This window comes from Delphinapterus leucas, chromosome 8 (genome assembly GCF_059928025.1).
Source record: "Delphinapterus leucas isolate spDelLeu-1000000601 "Yukka" chromosome 8, BTC_Dleu_Yukka2, whole genome shotgun sequence".
NCBI lineage: Eukaryota > Metazoa > Chordata > Mammalia > Artiodactyla > Monodontidae > Delphinapterus > Delphinapterus leucas.
The window spans coordinates 25,442,096-25,463,961 of record NC_143136.1 but is presented as its reverse complement, the minus strand read 5'-3'; the positions used below and the strand labels follow the sequence as shown (position 1 = coordinate 25,463,961).

General features: G+C 33.4%; 1 protein-coding gene across 1 annotated transcript in view; it reads right to left on the bottom strand.

Moving 5' to 3' along the window:
- Nucleotides 1–21,866, bottom strand: part of LOC111171792 (receptor tyrosine-protein kinase erbB-4) — a 97,331-nt gene that overhangs the window by 59,681 nt on the left and 15,784 nt on the right. Inside the window, exons 6-9 of the mRNA XM_089915909.1 lie at nucleotides 21,644–21,717; nucleotides 20,695–20,785; nucleotides 18,421–18,620; nucleotides 3,402–3,534 (exon numbers count right to left, since the gene is read on the bottom strand). Coding sequence (XP_089772035.1) covers nucleotides 3,402–3,534; nucleotides 18,421–18,620; nucleotides 20,695–20,785; nucleotides 21,644–21,717 — 498 coding nt within the window. The remainder of the gene's footprint in view (nucleotides 1–3,401; nucleotides 3,535–18,420; nucleotides 18,621–20,694; nucleotides 20,786–21,643; nucleotides 21,718–21,866) is intronic.

The following is a 21,866-nucleotide window of genomic DNA, read 5'->3' as shown; positions in this document are numbered from 1 at the left end:
GTCCGCCTGCTGATGCAGGGGACATGGGCTCATGCCGCGGTCCGGGAAGATCCCACATGCCGCGGAGCGGCTGGGCCCGTGAGCCATGGCCGCTGGGCCTGCGCGTCCAGAGCCTGTGCTCCGCAACGGGAGAGGCCGCGACAGTGAGAGGCCCGCGTACCGCAAAAAAAAAAAAAAAAAATCATGGAGGCAACCTAGCTGCCTTCTCTTTTATAGAGTAGACTTCTATCTGTGTGGTTTCTGGCTCTCTTCCTTTCTGCTCTCAGAACAGATCCTCCTTGCAATTTATTTATTGTCACTGTCTCCATCATTGCCTTTTTTCTTCCCTGTTCCCTAGTGATTCTGCTGTGACTTTGCCAGAGATCCCCTTTCACTTGAATCTGATACAAAAATTCACATTCTAGTGAGAATGAGCTTTGTGTTTTTGCTGCTGTATATTTCTCACAGTTTTGTTGTGTGTGTGCTACCTTAGCCAATCCTGTGATCTAGAGCAAATACTTTGGATTTGGTTCGTGTTCCCAGCACCAAGATTAATATTGCTGTCTTACATCCCTTAACTTCTCTAGACCTCATTCCCTAAATATCCTCTGAAAAAGGAAAAGAAGGGTGTTTTGATGAGAGCTTGTGAATATTAAACATAAAAATGCCTACAAAGATCTTAGACTGGCACTCTTTCTGATGTTTCTCTGTTGTTATTAAAGTTTCAGAAGCATTTAACCATGTTGCCAGATAAGAAAAAAAAATTAAAATTGCATTGCAATTAGTTTTCTTGTTCATTTTGAATACTTGGGCATTGTAGTTAGGAGTTGCAAAAATATAGTGACTTATATGATCTGGATTTGAGTGCTAACAGCCAGGATTAACTGATTTTTCTTTTCCCCCTTCAAAAAATCCTCTTTTTAGGATTTATTCTTTAATGATAGTCAAACTATTTTCATATATAAATAAGTTCCCTGATTTTGGTAAATGTCCTATTTGTATTTATTTTCAGCAGTGTATAAAGTGACTGTTCTACCTAACTATTTAATGAGCTCAGATTAATAGACACAAAAAGGAAATGATGATAATTGTTTTAACAGTAGGAATTCGAATAAAAATTTGCTCAGTTGATAATCACAATCATTATTATTATTATACTATAATATGATATAATAATAATCACATCATTATTATTCCCATTTTCCATGTAAGAAAACAGAGTTTAGGACAATTAGGTTATTTATCGGTGGATGGACAAGGTTATTTATCGGTGGATGGACATTTCAAGTAGGAAGTGATTAAGTTAGAATTTGAATTCATGTTTCCTCAAAGACTGTCTTACCTGCCAGGCAAAGTTGGAAGTAATTTGGCAATACCACAAGATTGGAGGTGGGGACATCTACCATTGGGTAGGCAAGAATTACATCAGATATTTATAAGATACTTTCATTTATTATCTTTTAAACTAAACCTTGTGCATGATTTCCTAGGACCCCATTACTGCTGCAAAACTACATTAAGAACTTTATATTTCTTTAATATGTTTGATTTAATGATTTGGAAAATGTTAAGCTTTCAAAAACAACAGGATAATCTGTGTTGTTTATTTAGGGGACCAGTATTTTTCCTTTGCTTAGCTTTCATTGTTTCACAAAAATGAGACAGAGGGTAGTGTATACATCCACATATACATCAATTTCATATTTCTGACAAGTTTAAAACTGAAATATTAAAGAAAAACAATGGCATCTGTAAAGAAACAGGATGAAAATCAGACATCCTGAGTTCTAGGGTTGGTTTGGTGCTTTTACAATGTTACGACTTTGGTCAACACTTAATTTTCCCACTTCTCACTGTTTATAAGATGCTTCTGTTTGATAAAATGATTTCTATAATCTATTCCTTCCTTAGAAACGCACATACATATTCAATAAACTTTTAATGTAACACAGTGGAATTAAGGTCTATCAGTTCCATTTTAGTGGCATCAATTGCCACACACACAGAGAATCATATCTGATCTGATGTATTTTATGTACAGGAAATATCTTTCTTTCATAATAATGTGAACAAGCATTAATACAGTTCAATTCAATGAGACAAGTAGCAAATAATTTGCTATTCATTATCAAATGTATGAGTTGATGTGTTTTACAAATTTTCAAGTTGAAATTTTCCTGATAAAACTATTAAACCCTTTTTTCAGTAATGCTTTTATTGAGAGATAATTCATATACCATGACATTCACCTATTGAAAGTGCACAATTTAATGCATATTTTAGTATATTCACAGAGTTGTGCAAATGGCATCACCATTTCAAACTATTAAATTCCGATTTAATATTGTTTTTATACTTAAACTTCTAATTTTAATTTCAATCTTTTTTCCCCCTAAATTCATGGAGGGAATTGGTTTGGTCATCTTTCAAAGAAGACACATATCTATATTATTAAGATCCATAGATTTTTATTCTTTAATGTAAAATACAAAAATAAAATGTTATCTGGGATCATGGAAACGGTTGTTAAAATGGGACAATTCATGAGGCAGAAGAAGAAACAACTTCAAAACTACCCTTTTACAAAAATGTTGAAAATCCTTTCAGTGAGAAATATAGGAAAATTTGACTCAGGGACAGTACTAAAAACTGCATTATCACACTAATGAAGGACAACTGTGATGCATGAAATGGTACGTTAGGATAAAGTGATTTTATGAGTATATGAAATGCCATGCAACAAGGTATATACTAAGTTTTATTGTTGTCAATTTGATTATTGTAGTACTATAGATAAAATTTTAAATACGTGATGTAAAATATAGCTTAGGTTATTTTTAGAAAGTGACAGAACACTTTCAAAAACCTTTTCAACTAGCAACTACAAAGGTAATTTCTCTATAGGGCTAAGCAGTTGTCTGAGACATAGAAATGTGTGTTGTTCCTAATACACAATCAAATAGACACGCAACCTAAATGGAAAAAAAAAATCAAAAGTTAACACAGTCATTCCAGGTGAAGATTAATAGGAACGCATGAGAAAAAAACCAAGATGGTTGAGACACTGAGGAGGAAATATTACTTATCACAATGTCCTTTATAAAGAAAATAGAAATACATTTTTCAATTTTGCATAAGCATAAATTACTATAATTTATTAAGAATTATCTATTTTGGTACACATTTTTAAATATGTACATAATAGTCAATATGCATTTTGACTTACCTTGTTCATTCAAATAAAATGATTTCCCCTTAAAAGAATTCTTTTATATGTTTTCTCCTTTATGCAACAAAAACTCTCCTTAAAAATCTTGGCCAGCATAAACATTCTGAAATTTTACCCTTTTATTATCATTTTAATATCTGAACAAATCAGTACCTCAAAGCTCATGAGATAGAGACATTATAAGATGCCTTACCCGTCATAGAGGTTACAAGACTCTATGCAGGTCCTTCCCCTGCTGAAGCGACGGCACGACAGGCACTGGTCTGGCCCAGGTCCCCAACACCCATCGTTTGAACAGAGATGGTTGCACACCATTCCTTCAGCAGCTGAAAAACACATCAAAATCAAGGGGAAATAAAACAGAAGCCTGCGTCCAAACTTACCATTTTAATATGAATCTTCCTAAGTAAAGCTATTTCTGAAGGAGTGAGAGAGATCTGTGGCAGATAACTTTGCTTGCCTACTTAGTCACCATGGCCCACTTTATCTTCCACTTCTTTCATATTGCAGAGCCCCAGTCACTGTGTGTGTAGCACCATTGCATTTTTCATAAAAGTGAACAAATATCAGTTGCCTATATCAAAACTCTAGGGAGAAGTAGTGACAGAAATTAACCTTCCAATTAAGGTAAGGAACAAAACACACCTTTCTAAAGCCAACCCTTTGCTCCACTAACACACCACACCTTTTGACGTCAATTCCATGTGAGAACTTCATGCAGAAACAGAACAAGTGATATTTGTCATAAAACAAAAGACATCAAAAGGGGAAAAGAAAGAAAAAAGAAGAATATATGAAATGTAAGAAGGGGGAAAAGAAATGGAAATAAAATACAAGTTTCTTACAGACCTCTGGTACACTGCAACTAAGATTACCTTGATATTTGAGTCAAATTGGCACAAGTAAGAAAAAAGTTTTGAAATAATTTTAAACAAAGTGTGGTGGTTATTTATGAGGAGGTATAGAGATTACAGTAGTAACAAAGGTCTTTAGTCTTATCTCTATATTTTTTGTTGATGGGAGAAGTGCCAAAGAATATGAGGCCATGTTTTAAAACTGCCACTTAAGGTTTACCATTTCTGTTCCCTTTTATATCAAATAATGCTTATTCAGTGTATTATTATTTATACTGAAAAACATAATTTTACTGAACGGATAGCTATTGAATAAGAAGGGCCTATAAAGACTTCAAATGTTATTCTGGGTGTCTGAAAAGTGATTTGAGATGTCTGAAACCCAATTATATGTGGTTTTCATAAAATATTAATAAGTTCTCAGAAGATGAAAACATCAAAATCCTGTTTATCTTCCCATTAGTTACCAACTGTATTTATTAAGGGATGCAAATTGTTATGATAAGAGCATTTGTGAGATGGGATGGAATAGCAATAACTATGCACTTGTAATTTAAAGAGGGATCATATCTGTGAAAGTTACCTTCTCTAACAAATGCCTGAGAAAGTGAATTACCAGCATCCGTGATGCTGATTAGTTTTTAAACAAGGAAACAAAATCTCCCAATTCATGTATTCTTTCTCCTATATTCTGGAGCCTTAAAGAGGACCCTATGTTAAACTGTATAAAATTCTTTCTCAAGGCAGACATAGACCTATCAAGATATCTTTTTAATTTATGAATACTTAATTGAATAATGTCTTCCAATATAGTTTAAGAGAGAAACCTTGTGTGTATGTGTGTGTGTGTGTATGCTTAATAGTTTTATTGAAGTATACATGACATATACTGCTCATACATAAAGTATACAATTTGATGTTTTGACAGATGCCTGAAATCATGAGCTATATGTATTCAATCCAGGCAATGAATGTATCCATTATCTCCAAATGATTCCTCATGACCTATGTAATCCCTTCCCCCCCCACCCCATTCCCCTCAGACAGCCATTGGCCGGCTTTCTGTTACTCAATACCCATTAGTTTACATTCCCTAGAATTTTATGTAAGTAGAAATATACAGTATATACTCTCTTTTTATGTAGTTTCTTTAACTCTGCATAATTATTTTGAGATTTATACATGTTGCTGTATCAATATTCATGCATTTTTCTTACTGAGAATATTCCATTGCATGGATATGCCACATTTTTTAAACCAATCACCTATTGCTAGACATTCAGACTGTTTCCCATTTGGGGCTATTAAAAATTAAGTTACAAAAAAAAAATTAAGTTACAGTGAACATCCATTTACAAGTCTTTGTATGGACATACACTTTCATTTCCTTTGGACAGAAATGGCTGGATAATATGATAAGTACAGGGTTAACTTTTTAAGAAACTGTCAAATTGTTTTTCAAAGTAGTTGTACCATTTTACATTCCCAACAGCCATAAACTCAACTCAGGAGCTGAAGTTTCCTCATATCTTTATCAATACTTGGTATGGTCAGCCTGTTTAATTTTAACCTTCCTAATATTATGTAGCGGTATCTCATTGTGGATTTGATTTGCATTTAAATGATTAAAGATGTTGAACATTTTTTAATGTGTTTATTTGCTATCCATATATCTTGTTTGGTGAAGTGCCACCAAATCTTCTGCCCATTTTATATTGGATTGATTGTTTTCTTACTATTAAGCATTGAGAGTTCTTTACAGATTCTGCAAGTACTGTTTCCTTGTCTTAGCCTTGCCTTTTTGTTCCTTTAACACTGTCTTTTGAAAAGTAGAAGTTTTAAATTTTGGTGAAGTCCAATTTATCAATTTTATCTTTTATAAATCGTGCTTTGGGCATCATATCTAAGAAATTTTTGCCTAACCCCAAGGTAACAAAAGTTTTGTCTGCTGTTATCTTTTAGAAGCATTATGAGTTTTGGTTCATATGGTCTATGGTCTATTTTAAGTTAGCTTGCATATTATACTGTATTAGTTAGGGTTTTCCAGAAAAACAGAATAAATAGGACCTTTTTATCTATATCTACATATTTTATATAATTTGTTATAAAGAATTGGCTCACAATTATAGAGGCTGGGAATTCCCTTGTCTGCCATCTACAAACTGAAGACCCAGGGAAGTCCATGGTACAGTTTAATCTGAGTCCAAAGGCCTAAGGACCAAAAGCACAGATGGTTTAAGTCCCAGTCCAAGGGCAGAAGTAGATTGATGTACCAGTTCAGGAGTCAGGCAGAGAGAGTGAATACGTTCTATTCTGGCCTTCAATGAATTAGATGATGCCTATCCACTTTGCTTCACACAGTCTACCAATTCCAATGCTAATCTCATCCAGAAATACCCTGCAGACATATTCACAAGTAATGTTTAACCAAATACCTGGGCTCTCCATGACCCAGTAAAGTTGACACATAAAATTCACCAACACAGGTACTAGGTAAGGATCTATTCCTTTTTTTCTTTTCTTTTTTTGCATGTAGATACCCAATTTTTCCAGGACCATTTGTTGAAAATACAATCCTTGGGCTTCCCTGGTGGCACAGCGGTTGAGAGTCCGCCTGCTGATGCAGGGGACACGGGTTCGTGCCCCGGTCCAGGAAGATCCCACATGAGGCGGAGCGGCTGGGCCCGTGAGCCATGGCCGCTAAGCCTGCGCGTCCAGAGCCTGTGCTCCACAACGGGAGAGGCCACAACAGTGAGAGGCCCGCGTACCGCAAAAAAAAAAAAAAAAAAGAAAATACAATCCTTTTGCCAGTAAATTGCCTTTGCATATTTGTTTAAAATCAGTTGTCCACATACTTGTAGGTTTATTCATAGTTCTCCACTCTTGTGTTGATCTATTTATCTATCCAGGTATATTTTCTCACCTTTAATCTATATGTGTTTTTATAGTTGAAGTTTGTGTCTTGTAGGCAGCATATAGTTGGGTATTGCTTTTTTAATCTAATCTGACAATCTCTGCCTTTAATTAGGGTATTTAACCACTTACATTTATTATGACAATTTTGGTTAAAATCATTGACCTTACTGTTTGTCCAATCTGTCCTCTTCCCATTTTCCTCTTTTCATGACATATTTTGGAAAACCAAATTTTTTATGACAACTACACAGTCTTTATTATTCCATCCATATTTACTTTTAAAATTCAAAGTGGAATTACTTGCTGTTTCTTGTTCATAGACAAACGTATTCATATAAGATTTCACAAAAATGCCCCCAAATAGCCTCCAAGAACCCCACAAAACTTTATTGAAAATTATAGTTCCTTTTATTCTGTTTTAGCTTATTTACTTTATAGTTATCATCCTAAATAACAGATAAATGTAATTTTAAAAGATAATCTGAGGGAATAGTGACTATATAGAGCATTTTCCTGTAATAAGGATTGTTGTTCTCATATTATTAATTATTCTAGGTAACTCATAAAGTTTGTGGACTTTGCTTAATTATGATTCTCTCCATGTCTTAATCATTAAATTGAAATACCATATATCATAACTATTTTTCTCTTCTTTTGTGGAAACTCTTCAAAAGTTGAATGATTTGATGTTCTACTTGGGAAAGGCTGACAGTTTATCTGTTACACCGATTTTGAACTAATAGCAAGAGTTCTTTCCTCTGATTCATTCATAATGCAGAGAAAGAGGGTTCTCTCACTGTACAAAATCAGTCAGTAGAAATGAAATCTTAACATAGGTCTCATATCACTGATTCCTAGATGTATAAATGACTTCCCATTAATTTATAAAGATGTAAGGAGTAAGAAAGAGAGTTCAATCAAGCTGATTGAATATAATGTGTAAAATCAAATTTTCATATGTACATTTAGTACATTTATATACAATTTTTATATATACTTGTTTATGTGATAAACAATTATCAGAAGAAAGCTTGAAGAGGGAAAAAAAATCAAAAGTTATATTATTAAAAGCAACTTGTAAAGGCAAGTAGAGTATATTCAAAATCATACTGCACAGTATCATGAATCTCTGACTGCTTGTATTCATCACTTTCCTGTCCTTGTAGAAAATATAATCAATGCCTCAAATTCTTTGTATATCAACTTCTGTCTAAGACCCTCACATTTGTTTTCAGTTTCTTCCTTTAGGATGTTGACAAGCCATCAGTACACCCTTGTACTGCCCATTTCATGATAGTCCATCAACTTCTTGATCTATTTATTTCACCAACTCACATTGATTTTTTTCAGGTGTGAAAGCCTCTCACTCTTGTCCCTTCTCCCTTAATTTTCTGTTATCTGCTTTGACATTAGTTGAAAAAGAGAGTATTGGCTTCACACAAACTCCTACCTTCTTTTCTGCTGCCTACTACCTTCCTTAGTCTGTATTCAGATGCTCAATTTCAGAGCAGTTTTGCATCAGGGAAACAGTACCTATTGGAGGAAAGCAATAATACAAACAGGAAACCATAATAATTACTTTCTTCTCACTCTTTCCAAATGACTAGATGATGGTATTCAAGGCTGGTTGATCATTTTCTGCAGAGTGAAAACATGGGAAGTGTCTCCACAAAAGGCCAAGGAAAATACTTCTTTGAAGTTCTTGAGAGAAAAGAAGTTTTCAATCAGTACCAAGAATTCAACCGCTCTCTGACCTCCCAGAGTGATAGTCCCATAGGAAGGAGTAGAAGGGCCTATTCAATGGCTTACAGTTTGAAACACCATTATAAAGCTCTCTAAAGAAACTTTAGCAATGTAGTTGTTAGGCAACCTTTAACTTCTCTTTTTTTCTGGAAGCTGTAAAATTGTTTTTTCTTTATCTCATCTGAATTATACCTATTAAATTATGTCTATTAAAAATTTGGAGAGATAATAATGTGCTTAGTATTTCGACCTTTACAGAGAATATTGAACTTGCTTTCGTTAAAATAGAGGCAAGCTTAAATAATGGATCTTGCTACTTGTGCTGCATGTGTGAAAGTAAATGGATTAGCTCAAAATATTGAAATGAAGTACCTGTCTACAAGCACAAAGGCAGAAAAAGTATCTTCTCTTTCATTGTACAAGACTACCTACGTATGCTGTTTGCATTAGTTACCATATGTAGAGGCATGGGTTTGACTTGGAATTTGGACAGATACCATTAATCTTTTTCTATAAAGCCTGAAAAATATGATTTAGTTGTAACAGTTCAGTTTTTCTGATCAGGTCAACATAGGTTCAAATCCTTACGCTATGACTAGCCATGCAGCCTTGGGCAATTATTTACATATTACTTATGTGTAAAGTAAATAATCTACCTTTCTGGGTTATGATGAAGATTAGACATCATATTAGTAGTATACAATGCAGGGTTACTCACCTAACTAAGCCCTCAATAAACATACTTAAGAGAAATGTGGAAACATACAAGTATATCCATGTGTTTACTTTTAGAAGTATTTGTTGAGAAACTACTTAGTTTATACTGGACAATGCTAAGAAATGGGGATATGATGGAAATATAAAATAAAATACATATTGTCTCTATGTAGGGATTACAGTCCAGTTAGGAAGACAGCATTAGATAAATAATCATTTATATTGTATAATATATATTTTTTTGAGAGAAAATATAACAGTTGTCCTAACCTAATGGGTAGGTAGCATTAGGTCAGTCCACAGAAAGAGGGACAACAATGTGAGATGAGAAGGATAAATAGGAATTATTAAGCAAAGAGGGCTAGGGGAAATTGGGGATTACAAGTCTAATCAAGAGAGTCTGACCAGTGAATAAGATCAGGTGCTTTCACAGAACCGACTGCACATGAGCATTGAGTGGGAAAGTAATATCTGACGAACTAGTGAGGTGAAAAATGGCCAGATTATGTAGGACCTAGTGACCATTTAAAGGGTTTTCTGCTTTGTCCAAAGAGTTGTGGGAAACTGATGAAGGATTTTAAGCAGGAGAGTTAGGATCTTATTCTTAAAATATCACTCCAATTGCTTTGAAGGGACTGACTTAAAAACATGTTTGAACAGTTGGTGGCAGAGAGAAAATAGTGAACTGTTCAGAGATAGGCATATGACCCAAGCAGGGTCAACTTTCCACAATACAGATGCTGGGAGAGAGAAAGTAGAGCTATTTTACCTGTACTTATAAACTTCGTGAATTCTCCAAGCCAAGGCCAAACATTTTTAATGAAGAAAGAGAGCTGGCCTAAGAAGAAAGCAGAATCGGGCAATGTCGAAGGACTGAGTCCAGGTGATGTTGTTTAACCCCTAGATCCATCTGTGCCTGAAGGAATATCCCTTGCAATTCTCAGTTCTGTGAGCTGATATGCTCTCTTGTTTGCTTTTATTTTCTATTTCTTTTTTGCCTTTTAATTATGCTTATTATTTTCTTTGTTATATGAAAAGACTTAAAGCTTATACAGTTATGGCCAAGTTTTATTTTTTCCAACTTTATTGAGACAAAGTTACTTCTAACATTGTTTAAATTTAAGGTATACAATGTGATTTGAAACACATATATATTATAAAGTGTTTATCACAATAAGTTCAGTTAATACCTCCTTCACCTCATGTAATTACCATTTTGTTATTGTGGTGGTGGTGAAAACATTAAACCTCTATGCTCATAGCAATGTTCAAGTATAAGATAGAGTTTTGTTAACTATATTTCCTATGCTGTACCTTAGATGCCCAGAACTTATTCATCCTATAACTTAAAGTTTGTGCACTCTGATCTGCATCACCCCATTTCCCCCACTCCTCAGACCCTGAAAACCACCATTCTACTCTCTGTTTCTACGAGTTTGATGTGTTTAGATTCCACATGAAAGTGATATCATACAGTATGTGTCATTCTCTGTCTAACTTAACTCACTTAGCATAATGTCTTGAAGGTCAACCTATGTTGCTGCATATGGCAGGATTTTCTTCTTTTTTATGGCTGAATAATATTCTAGTGTGTGTGTATGCATATACACGCACATGTGTATATATGACACATATTCTTTATCCATTCATCTGTTGACAGACACATTGTTTCCATATATTGGCTATTGTGAATAATGCTGCAGTGAACATCAGGATGCAGAGAAGTGGGATTGCTAGATCATATGGTAATTCTATTTTTAATTTTTTGAGGAATCTCCATACTGTTTTCCATCATGGCTGCTTCAATTTACATTCCCACCAACAGTGCACCAGAGGTCCCTTTTCTCTATACCCTCACCAGCGCTTGCTATCTCTTCTCTTTTTGATAATAGCCATTCTAACAGATGTGAGGTGACATCTCATTGTGGTTTCATTTTGTATTTCCCTGACGGTTAGTGATGTTGAGCACCTTTTCATGTACTTGATGGCATTTGTATGTCTTCTTTAGAGAAATGTCTATTCGCATCCTCTGCCCATTTTTTAACCAGATTGTTTGTTTGTTTGTTTTGTTACTGAGTTGCATGAGTTCCTTATATAACTTGGGTATTAATGCCTTATTAGATATCTGATTTGAAAATATTTTCTCCCATTCCGTGGGTTGGCTTTTCCTTTTTGTTGCTTCTGCTTTTGGTGTCATATCCATAAAGTCATTACCAAGACCAATGTCAAGGAACTCACCTTCAATGTTTCTTCTAAGAATATTGTGGTTTTGGTCTTATGTTTAAGTCCTTAATCCTTTTTTTTTTTAACATCTTTATTGGAGTATAATTGTTTTACAATGGTGTGTTACTTTCTGCTTTGTAACAGAATCAACTATACAGATACATATATCCCCATATCTCCTCCCTCTTGCATCTCCCTCCCACCCTCCCTATCCCTTTGCATTCATTTTATGAGTGGCATAGGACAGGGGTCCACTTTCTTTCTTTTGCATGTGAATATCCATGTTTTCCCAACATCATTTTCAAGAACTATCTTTGCCCCATTGAATATTCTTGTCTCCCTTATCAAATATTAATTGAACTTATTTGTGGATTTATTTCTGGGTTCTTCATTCTGCTCCACTGGCCTATGTGCCTGTTTTTATGCCAGTACCATACTGTTTTAATTACTATGGCTTCCAAACATTGGGGATATTATTCAATTTTCTGGACATCTGTATATTCATCTGCAAAATGGTGATAATTACACTTTACAGGGTGGTGGTGATGATTAAATTAAACTATACAGGTTGAGTCTGGCACTTTTTCTCTACTTAGCTAAATATTGCAGACACCTAAAATCAGTGAGAAGAAATGGATTATTCAGTAAATTATGTCAATATCTCAGCCAAATTAAGATTTTTTAAAATTATGCTGTACCAAAACTTCTAGATGGATTAAAAATTTCAATATAGTTTTAAAGTACTAGAAGAAAAAAGATAGACTATGCCAAGATCATAAACATAAAAAAGAGAATGATGTATCCATTTAACTAGATAAAAACATAAAATGTTTGTCTATCAAAAGACAAAATTTTTAAAAATTGCATATAGAAGGAAACTTATACACAACATATTTAAGACACAAAAATTTAATGGATTTAATTTATGATGAGTGTTTTCAAATCCAGAATTAAAAAATGGATAAAGCTTATAACTATGTAATATACAAAAAATAAATAGAAAGGATCAATCAACACATAAAAAGAGGCTCAATGTCAACTAAAAAATATAAATTTAAAAGACTTCTTTTTCATATTTCTCATCACCAAAATTTAAATCCATGGATAATATCAAGTGTTGTAAAGAGTAGTGGAAAATATTCCTTATCAAACATTGTTTAGGACAAGTGTAAACTAATCTAGTATTTTTGAAAGATGACATAGCAATATATACCAAAATTTATTATATATAACCTAATTTCACAGAAATTCTACTTTTAAGCGTTTAGCCCAAGGAAATGATTGCATAGTACAAAATTTTTTATGAACTAAGATTCACACTATGGCAGTACTGATATGAAAAATAGAAAATAAATGAAATTACCATTAATATGGCACTTATTCAATAAATATTTTTATACACAGCTTACTTGAAATTATATCAAGCATCTTTTAGGACCAAAATGCTGTGAGAATGAAAATCAATTACAGGAAAAAAAAACTGTAATAAAACACAAATACATTGAGGCTAAACAGTGCACTACTAAATAACCAACAGATAACTGAAGAAATCAAAGAAGAAATTTAAAAAATACATAGAAAAAAATGACAATGAAAACACAACTGCCCAATACGTATGGGACACAGCAAAAGCAGTTCTAAGAGGGAAATTTATAGCAATTCATTGTCACCTCAAGAAACAAAAAAATCTCAAATAAACACTTTAACCCTACACTTAAAACCACTAGAGAAAGAAGAACAAGAAAACCCAAAGTCAGTCAAAGCAAAGAAATCATAAAGATCAGAGTAGAAATAATTGAAATAGAAATGAGGAAAACAATAGCAAAGATCAATAAAACTAAAAGCTGGTTCTTTGAGAAGATAAACAAAATTGATAAATCCTTAGCCAGACTCATCAAGAAAAAGAGGGAGAGGACACAAATCAATAAAATTAGAAATGAAAAAGGAGAAATCACAACTGACACTGCAGGAATACAAAGGATTATAAGTGACTACTGCAAACCAGTATATGCCAATAAAATGGACAACCCCGAAGAAATGGAAAAATTCTTGGAAAGGTAAAATTTTCCAAGACTGAACCAGAAAGAATTAGAAAAAATAAACAGACTTATCACAAGCAATGAAATTGAAACCATAAATAAAAATCTTCCAACAATCAAAAGTCTAGGACCAGATGGCTTCACAGGCAAATTCTATCAAACATTTAGAAAAGAGCTAACACCCATTCTTCTCAAATTCTTCAAAAGAATTGCAGAGGGAGAAACACTCTCAAATTCATTCTATGAAGCCACCATCACCCTGATACCAAAACCAGAAAAAGGATACACAAAAAAAGAAAATTAGAGACCAATATCACTGATGAACATAGATGCAAAAATCCTGAACAAAATACTAGCAAACAGAATCCAGCAGCACATTGAAAGGATCATACATCATGATGAAGTGGGATTTATCCCAGGGATGCAAGGATTCTTCAGTATATGTAAATCAATCAATGTGATTCACCACATTAACAAATTAAGGAATAAAACACATATCATCATCTCAATAGATGCAAAAAAAGCTTTCAACAAAATTCAACACACATTTATGATAAAAACTCTCCAGAAAATGGGCAGAGAGGGAACCTACCTCAACATAATAAAGGCCATAGGGCTTCCCTGGTGGCACAGTGGTTAAGAATCCATCTGCCAATGCAGGGGACACAGGTTCAAGCCCTGGCCTGTGAAGATCCCACGTGCTGCGGAGCAACTAAGCCCATGAGCCACAACTACTGAGCCGGCGCTCTAGAGCCCACGAGCCACAACTACTGAAGCCTGTGCACCTAGAGCTCATGCCCCGCAACAAGAGAAGCCACTGCAATGAGGAGCCCGCGCAACAAAATGAAGAGTAGCCCCTGCTCGCCACAACTAGAGAAAGCCCGGGTGCAGCAACAAAGACCCAACGCAGCCAAAAAAATAAATAAATAAATTTAATTTAAAAATAAATAAAAAATAAATAAGGGCCATATATGACAAACCCACAGCAAGCATCATACTCAATGATGCAAAACTGAAAGCACTCCCTCTAAGATCACGAACAAGACAAGGATGTCCACTCTTGCCACTCTTATTCAACACAGTTTTGGAAGTCCTAGCCATGGCAATCAGGGAAGAAAGAAGAATAAAAGGAATACAAATTGGAAAAGAAGAAGTAAAACAGTCACTCTTTGCATATGACATGATACTATACATAGAGAATCCTAAAGATGCCACCAGAAAACTACTAGAACTAATCAATGAATTTGGTAAGGTTGCAGGATACAAAATTAATGCACAGAAATCTGTTGCATTCCTCCACCAATAGTGAAAAATCAGAAAGAGAAATTAAGGAAACACTCCCATATACTACTGCAACAAAAAGAATAAAATACCTAGGAATAAACCTGCCTGAGGAGGCGAAAGACTTGTACTCAGTAAACTATAAAACACTGATGAAAGAAATCAAAGATGACAAAAACAGATGGAGAAATATACCATGTTCTTGGATTGGAAGAATCAATATTGTGAAAATGACAATATTATCCAAAGCAATCTACAGATTCAATGCAATCCCTATCAAACTACCAATGGCATTCTTCACAGAATTAGAACAAAAAATTTTACAATTTGTCCATTGTTTTGTTTTCTAACAATGATAAAAGCACTATTATAATTAAAAAATAAAATTATTTCAATTTGAAAGGTAATTATGAATATAGTTTCTCTCATTTTTATGTTGGTTTTAAGTGTATATGTGCAAATATTTAAAAAATAAAGATGTCTGAGTTCAAATGTAATTCAGATTACAAAGGTTTGTTGTATTTATCTCTTCACTGTTTATATTCTGGTGTTAAAAATTTATGCTTAACTATTTAAAGAAACTTCAAATACTTTTATAAACCTGCTATAAAACTCCTTCCAACCAGCACTGTTTTGTCCCTACAACAACCATACAAATAAAGGAGGTAGAAAATGTTCCAGCTTTTCATGTCCTAGAGTTTCTCTCAATCTCAATCTCTTCAAACCATAAAGACATCTGTATGTCTACTTTGAAAATTTTGACTTAAAAGAGTAAGATTGCTCAAGCTATGGTCACACTTTATAGATGAGGTGAGGTTTTTCTTTTATTGTCATTGCTGTTTTAAATCATGTTGAACTCCAAAAAACACTTAAAAATCAAGGTTGATTTTTCTTTTAAGCTACCAAGCCAATATACAGATTTAGATGAGAGTATTTTATGGTGACTGTGTGTTTGCGTTTATGCGTGTGAATGCATGTGTAAGTGTCCGAGGGTTGTGTACATGTGTATGTGTTGTGTGAGCATATGAATACACACCTTATGCTGTACGTCTGTGTATCCATATGTCTTGTAATGAATATGTGTGTGTGCTCATATATGTCTTGTGTGTGGTATATTAAGAAAGAATGTCTAAAAATGCAATATTTAAGTACATTTAAAATGAAGCAAATATTTGTTTTCCTCTTTGCAGATAACACTGTGGATGATGAAATGGCCTTAATCACATGTGGGCAGTCATTGTAGGTTCAGTGTAAACATCAGCAGCACATCTGAAGCCAAGTTTATAGGATAATTACATTTCTGAAAATGCAGGATCCAATGTACTATGAGATCGAAACCCAAATTTTGATAAATGGATTTCATGCAAAAATTGTTTACTCTAAGATGTTAAAAATGAAAAATTATATGCTTAATATTAAATTATAGCACCACAAAATTGCTTTCTTCTAATTGCTTCATTTCTTCCTGAAACTGTAAAGTCAACTATAAAATATGTTCATGGTTTGAAAAGTGGATCAACCTCCAAGAGACCTAACACTGAAAGTTGAAGAAAATGTTAGATTTTTAATTTATTAATATTATTTATCTTCTTTTGTTTTTTTCAAAATTTTAGAAGTCTTAAAGAGATATGGAATAATTACATACATTTTTCCTATCTTGCTTTTTCACATTTAATTTCTTTCCACATTTTCTTTTCCCATTTGCTTTTTATTCAGGTTTACAAAAGGTAAAAGAAGGGATTTGTGAAATGATTAAATGAGTTAAAGAAAAAGAATGTTTTTCTCTCATTCTTTTATTGTTTCTTAGTTTTTTTTGTTTTTTTTTGTCTTCATACCTAAATCTTACCTTTAAAAGGTAGAGGTACTATTGTTTTATTTTCATTTTGTTTCATTTTTTGAAGTGAAAGAAAAGGAGAGTATAACCCTAACTTAGGGAAATATTTATAAGTTAGTGTTGAAAAAGTTTCTATTTTACTTCCATGAATAATCTGCTTTGTCTGGGGCATGTACAAACACAAATATAGTATTGTGAGATAAGAAGCTTAAGTAGAAAAAAAAAAAAAGCAAGCTTTCTGTCAGGTTTCAGAAATGTATAAAACCAAGGAAACAATCTAGGCTCAATGAAAGGATAAATCTCATTCAATGTGGACATGCATATTTTGATATATAACAATATTTTATATTTCTTGATTCTATGAGGAACAGAAGAATATATAAGAACTTAAGTTCACTCAAAACAGGAATCTCATGTTGCAATAGGTCTCTTTTCTCTGGAAAATAATTTTCAGGATCCAAAAGAGCTAAAATGTGAATTCCTCACAAATTATAAGCTATATTTTGTAAAAATTGCTAGCCTGAGCTGCCTTAAACCCTTTCTGGTACAAGGTGGGGTATAAATTAATTAATTAGTTCATGGACTACTTGGTAAATTTAAATCATGTTGGCCTCTTAAGAGTTTACATTTTTTAAGAAGTCCTATACTATTCATTCACATACTTAATGAACTTAATCATTATGTATGTATACCCTTGTGATTGTTCCAATGGTGAGATTAAAGAAGCAAGAAGACTTCCTAAGAGCAAAATGTTTCTTAAGAAATGTGACTTTTAAAAGGACTGACTTATCATGACCACAACAAGAATATACATTTGTAAACAGATTCTTTGAATTCTAAGTCATTTTATTTTGTATTTATTATAAGTAAGTCACTACTATATGCATAGTAGTAGCACTTATAGGATGCAGAATAAAGTAATACCCAGGACAAAAACAGGGAAGAATTAAGTATTAATCATTGGAGTATCAAAGTATAAGATGGGAATGACTTAGTTATATACTCATGAAAACATTATTTGCTTCTGTGTAACAAAGAAGTGATGGAATGGATTAAAAAGTAGTAAAATACATGAAAAAAGAGATCACTCCATGCCTACAAAAACACATTGATGAAATGAAGTTTAGCAAACTACTGGAACAGCATTTTTACACATTTCAGAAGAACACGTCTTTTTTTTTTTTTTCACCACTCCTAAATGGCAAATACTTTGTTATTCTATGTTATCAAATTCTCTGAAGCAAAAAATAAACAGAAAATTTAATAGAGTGGATTTCCATAAATTGATTGGATCCAAGGAATTACCCAGGATGCTTATTAAACATTTAGATTCCCAGGCTCCACTTACACCTATTGAATCTAAATCTCCACAGAAGGGTTCTTATGATTAGGCAAGATTTGAGAACACGAAATACATTATAAAAACATGCAATGTATTATAAAAAGTTACCCATTTGATTATTTTATACCAACCTTTTTTAAGGGTTGAGAAAAAGATGACAACAATTCTGACCCACCACTATGTTTAACTGTTTGGTCCAATGTAGAATGAGAAAAATAATGTTTAAAGTTTCTAGATTTTTAATGTTTGGGTAATGTACTTACTACAGTTTTCAGCTTTCCTGTTGTCCCGGATCACTATTCTCTGGTTGATTGTGCTGAAGAGCGTTGTCCAGTTAATGGTATGATAATAACACAGGTTGCTGTTGTCAGTGATATAGATGTTTCCTGCACTGATTTCCTTCAGGGATTGGAATTGCAGAGAAGTGATGCCCTGTTGCTTGAGGATAAGCAAGGAAAGGCCACTAAAGAGAGGGGAGAGGAAAAAAATGGAACAGTAATAATTGTTTTCTGGCCATGACATGCATTCTTTAAGTAAAATAAGGATGTCATATCTTACTCCAAAAAGAATGTTAATAGAGTGTAAAAAAGATTGAATTAATAAATCTGAGATACAAATACTATTTTTTTTTTTTCGGTACACGGGCCTCTCACTGCTGTGGCCTCTCCCGTCGTGGAGCACAGGCTCCGGATGCGCAGGCCCAGCGGCCATGGCTCACGGGCCCAGCCGCTCCGCGGCATGTGGGATCCTCCCGGACCAGGGCACGAACCCGTGTCCCCTGCATCGGCAGGCGGACTCTCAACCACTGTGCCACCAGGGAAGCCCACAAATACTATTTCTTTACATGCTATATGCTGTTTTAAAAGTAATCACTTGAACCCCCCCAAAAAAGCCCATCTTTTATAATTATGAATATCAATGATATCTCTGTCTCTGTCTATATATGTACCACTGACGTATCTGCTCACTGCCTTCCCTCCTAACCCCTGAATCTTAAGGTCCTCAAGAATTAAATCCTGTATTAAGACTAAATAATTAAATAAATGTTTATGGGGTGACTGTTCATCTACCCAAAGTAAGACATTAATTCAGCTCTAACTATTTAATAGATTTAGACACACTTTCAGAAGTAAATATCTCAGAGAATGACCATATTTAGCTTTAATTTATACCTCAGAAACCAAAGCGTTAATTGTAATACTTGAAAAATGTATAAGGATAGGAGATGTTAAAAATTAAAGAGAAGAATAAAATTAAACTAAAATTAAAAAAGATACTCAGAAGGCTTGGACAAGTGAGAAAGCATCTCTAAAAGTTAAATAACAACTACACTGTAGAAACAAATTATCATTTCAAGGATGTTGTTTTCTCAACATAGTCCACTTTGTAATTAAATTATTTGTCCATTTTCTAAAGACTAAATGTGTTTCCCACATTTCAATCAACTTATGAACATTATTTTATATTTTGGAAATCAAAACTGTCCTCTAAATTTGCTTTGCTTTTAGTACTCAGATTTTTTTTCATGTTTTATATATACACATGCATGGAGAACTATAATATACAGATATATAACGTGTATGTGTACCCAAATGGGATGTAATTCACTCTCTCAAATCTTTGTTCCCATCATAACCATCCTTAGTTGTTGATTACAATGTGAGCATAATAACGCCTTGACTTAGATTTATAACACTTTATTCAATTGGTTCCATATAGCACTTGAATAGATGATATCTCTCAACTATCCTTTTTATTAAGCACTTTTCCCCTTTACATGTTAGAACCTCTTACAGATATACCTGTTTTAATAGCAAAATTCAATGGACTTCCTGTGAACCATTATTATAGAATATTTAACGACAGTATTGACTTTAGGCATCTTTCAGATTTAAGTAGAAAAATTATCAAGGTCTCTTTATATAAATAGACTTTTAACGGTTCATAAACAATAATTTTGTGCAGATGAAATCTGAAGTAAAATAAAAACAGTGGCTTAATAAATATTAAAACATACATTTTTCTTATGTGAATAAAAATATTGACATTAGAACTTTAGAACAGTATCCTTCTGAGCCCTGATTATCTGTCCATTATTAACCAGCACTGCATGTAGCATAGTGGACCAAATTCTAAAATATCAGCGCTGTGATACTTTGTTCAAATGATAGCTCCAGAGACAAAACGAGAACCTCCTGGAAAAACAGCATTTGTATCCCATACACCGAAGTCATTACAAAGTCATTCAAGTCTATCTTTTAATTATGATAACATATGATCAAAAAGAAGGTTCAGTTTTATGGTTCACATCATGTACTCCACAACTGCCAAACACTAAAATTACTTTAAGTGACAGGCAGTTGATAAATCAAGTTGTATACTTTAAAGCACAATCAGGGGTATTTTTCATTGAGTTTTCCTTTAAAATTTAAAGTGGAAAACCAATATTTCTAGAATCAGTAAATCAATGAGTCTGATGGCTATGACATAATGTACACATGATTCAGAGACCTGTAACTTTGAATATATACACCTACCTATAGAGTACTCTTCCACCAATGGTCACCAGGTTAGAAAAAACACTGAAGTCAGTCATGTTTGGGGGCCATGATTGTATGTTCAAGAAACCTACAAAAGATAAGGGCAGTAAAATAATTCAGAATATCATTGTCTCAGTAACAGTGTTTAATACCAATTATTCTTAAAATATGATGAAAATGGGAGGTAAGGAGAAGGTAGCAAATATTCCTATTTTTGCACCATTCTGTATCATATTTCTTCTTCCAATATTCAGTGTCTTACCCAAAGTTTCTGGGCTACAATACTCAATAGATGATGAATGTCAAAATAATGAACACCAAGAATATATACATACAGAATCATATAAGTGTATGGTTTAAAGATTTAAATGATTCTTAATTTAATTTATTCTTCTAAATGGAAAAATTATTTAGTCTAACTAGACAAAGAGTTTAATTTCTCTGAAATCTTTTGCCACCTTATCTGTACATTTACAACATCAGCAGTCTGTCTTGCATTCTAAGACATTTATGTATATAACTAAGCCTCCTTATTTGATTTTACATTCTTTGATAGCAAACCCATGTCTGATTCATGTCTATGGGCCCCATATCATCTACTATGACAGCTCTGAACATATCAGGTCCTCAATAAACATGTACTAAATGAATCCTACCTGCTACCCATCCTCAATAGTACTTGTGAAAAGTAAATAGAAACACATTGATTCAAAGATCCACTGACATTTGCAAAAACAGTAACATCAAAATTTCAAGGATTTTTTTTTTAATTCCACAGATTTCAAAATGTGCACAGATGCTAAGGAACTAAGACACCCATCATTTAAAATAATATGTGTTTTCAAAACTAGAGTTTGCTTTGAAAATTCCAATACTATGTAATATTTTTAACAAAAGACTAAAATTCACATAGTTCATAGCACAACAAGCTCACTTTAAAAATTACCTGTTATCTCTCGGACTGTCCGAAACACGTTCAGTTTCTCTGGGTCTATGGCTTCAATTGCATTGTAAGGGTCCCTAGGGAAAAAAAAAAAAAAAAATGAAGCCGAACTTAAAATTAGATAAAGGGGTAAAAATATGAGAAATGTGACAAAAATTATTTCATTCCAATTGAATTTTAATTAGCAATAGGAAGGTTAGCAATGTTTTATCCAGATTTTCTATGC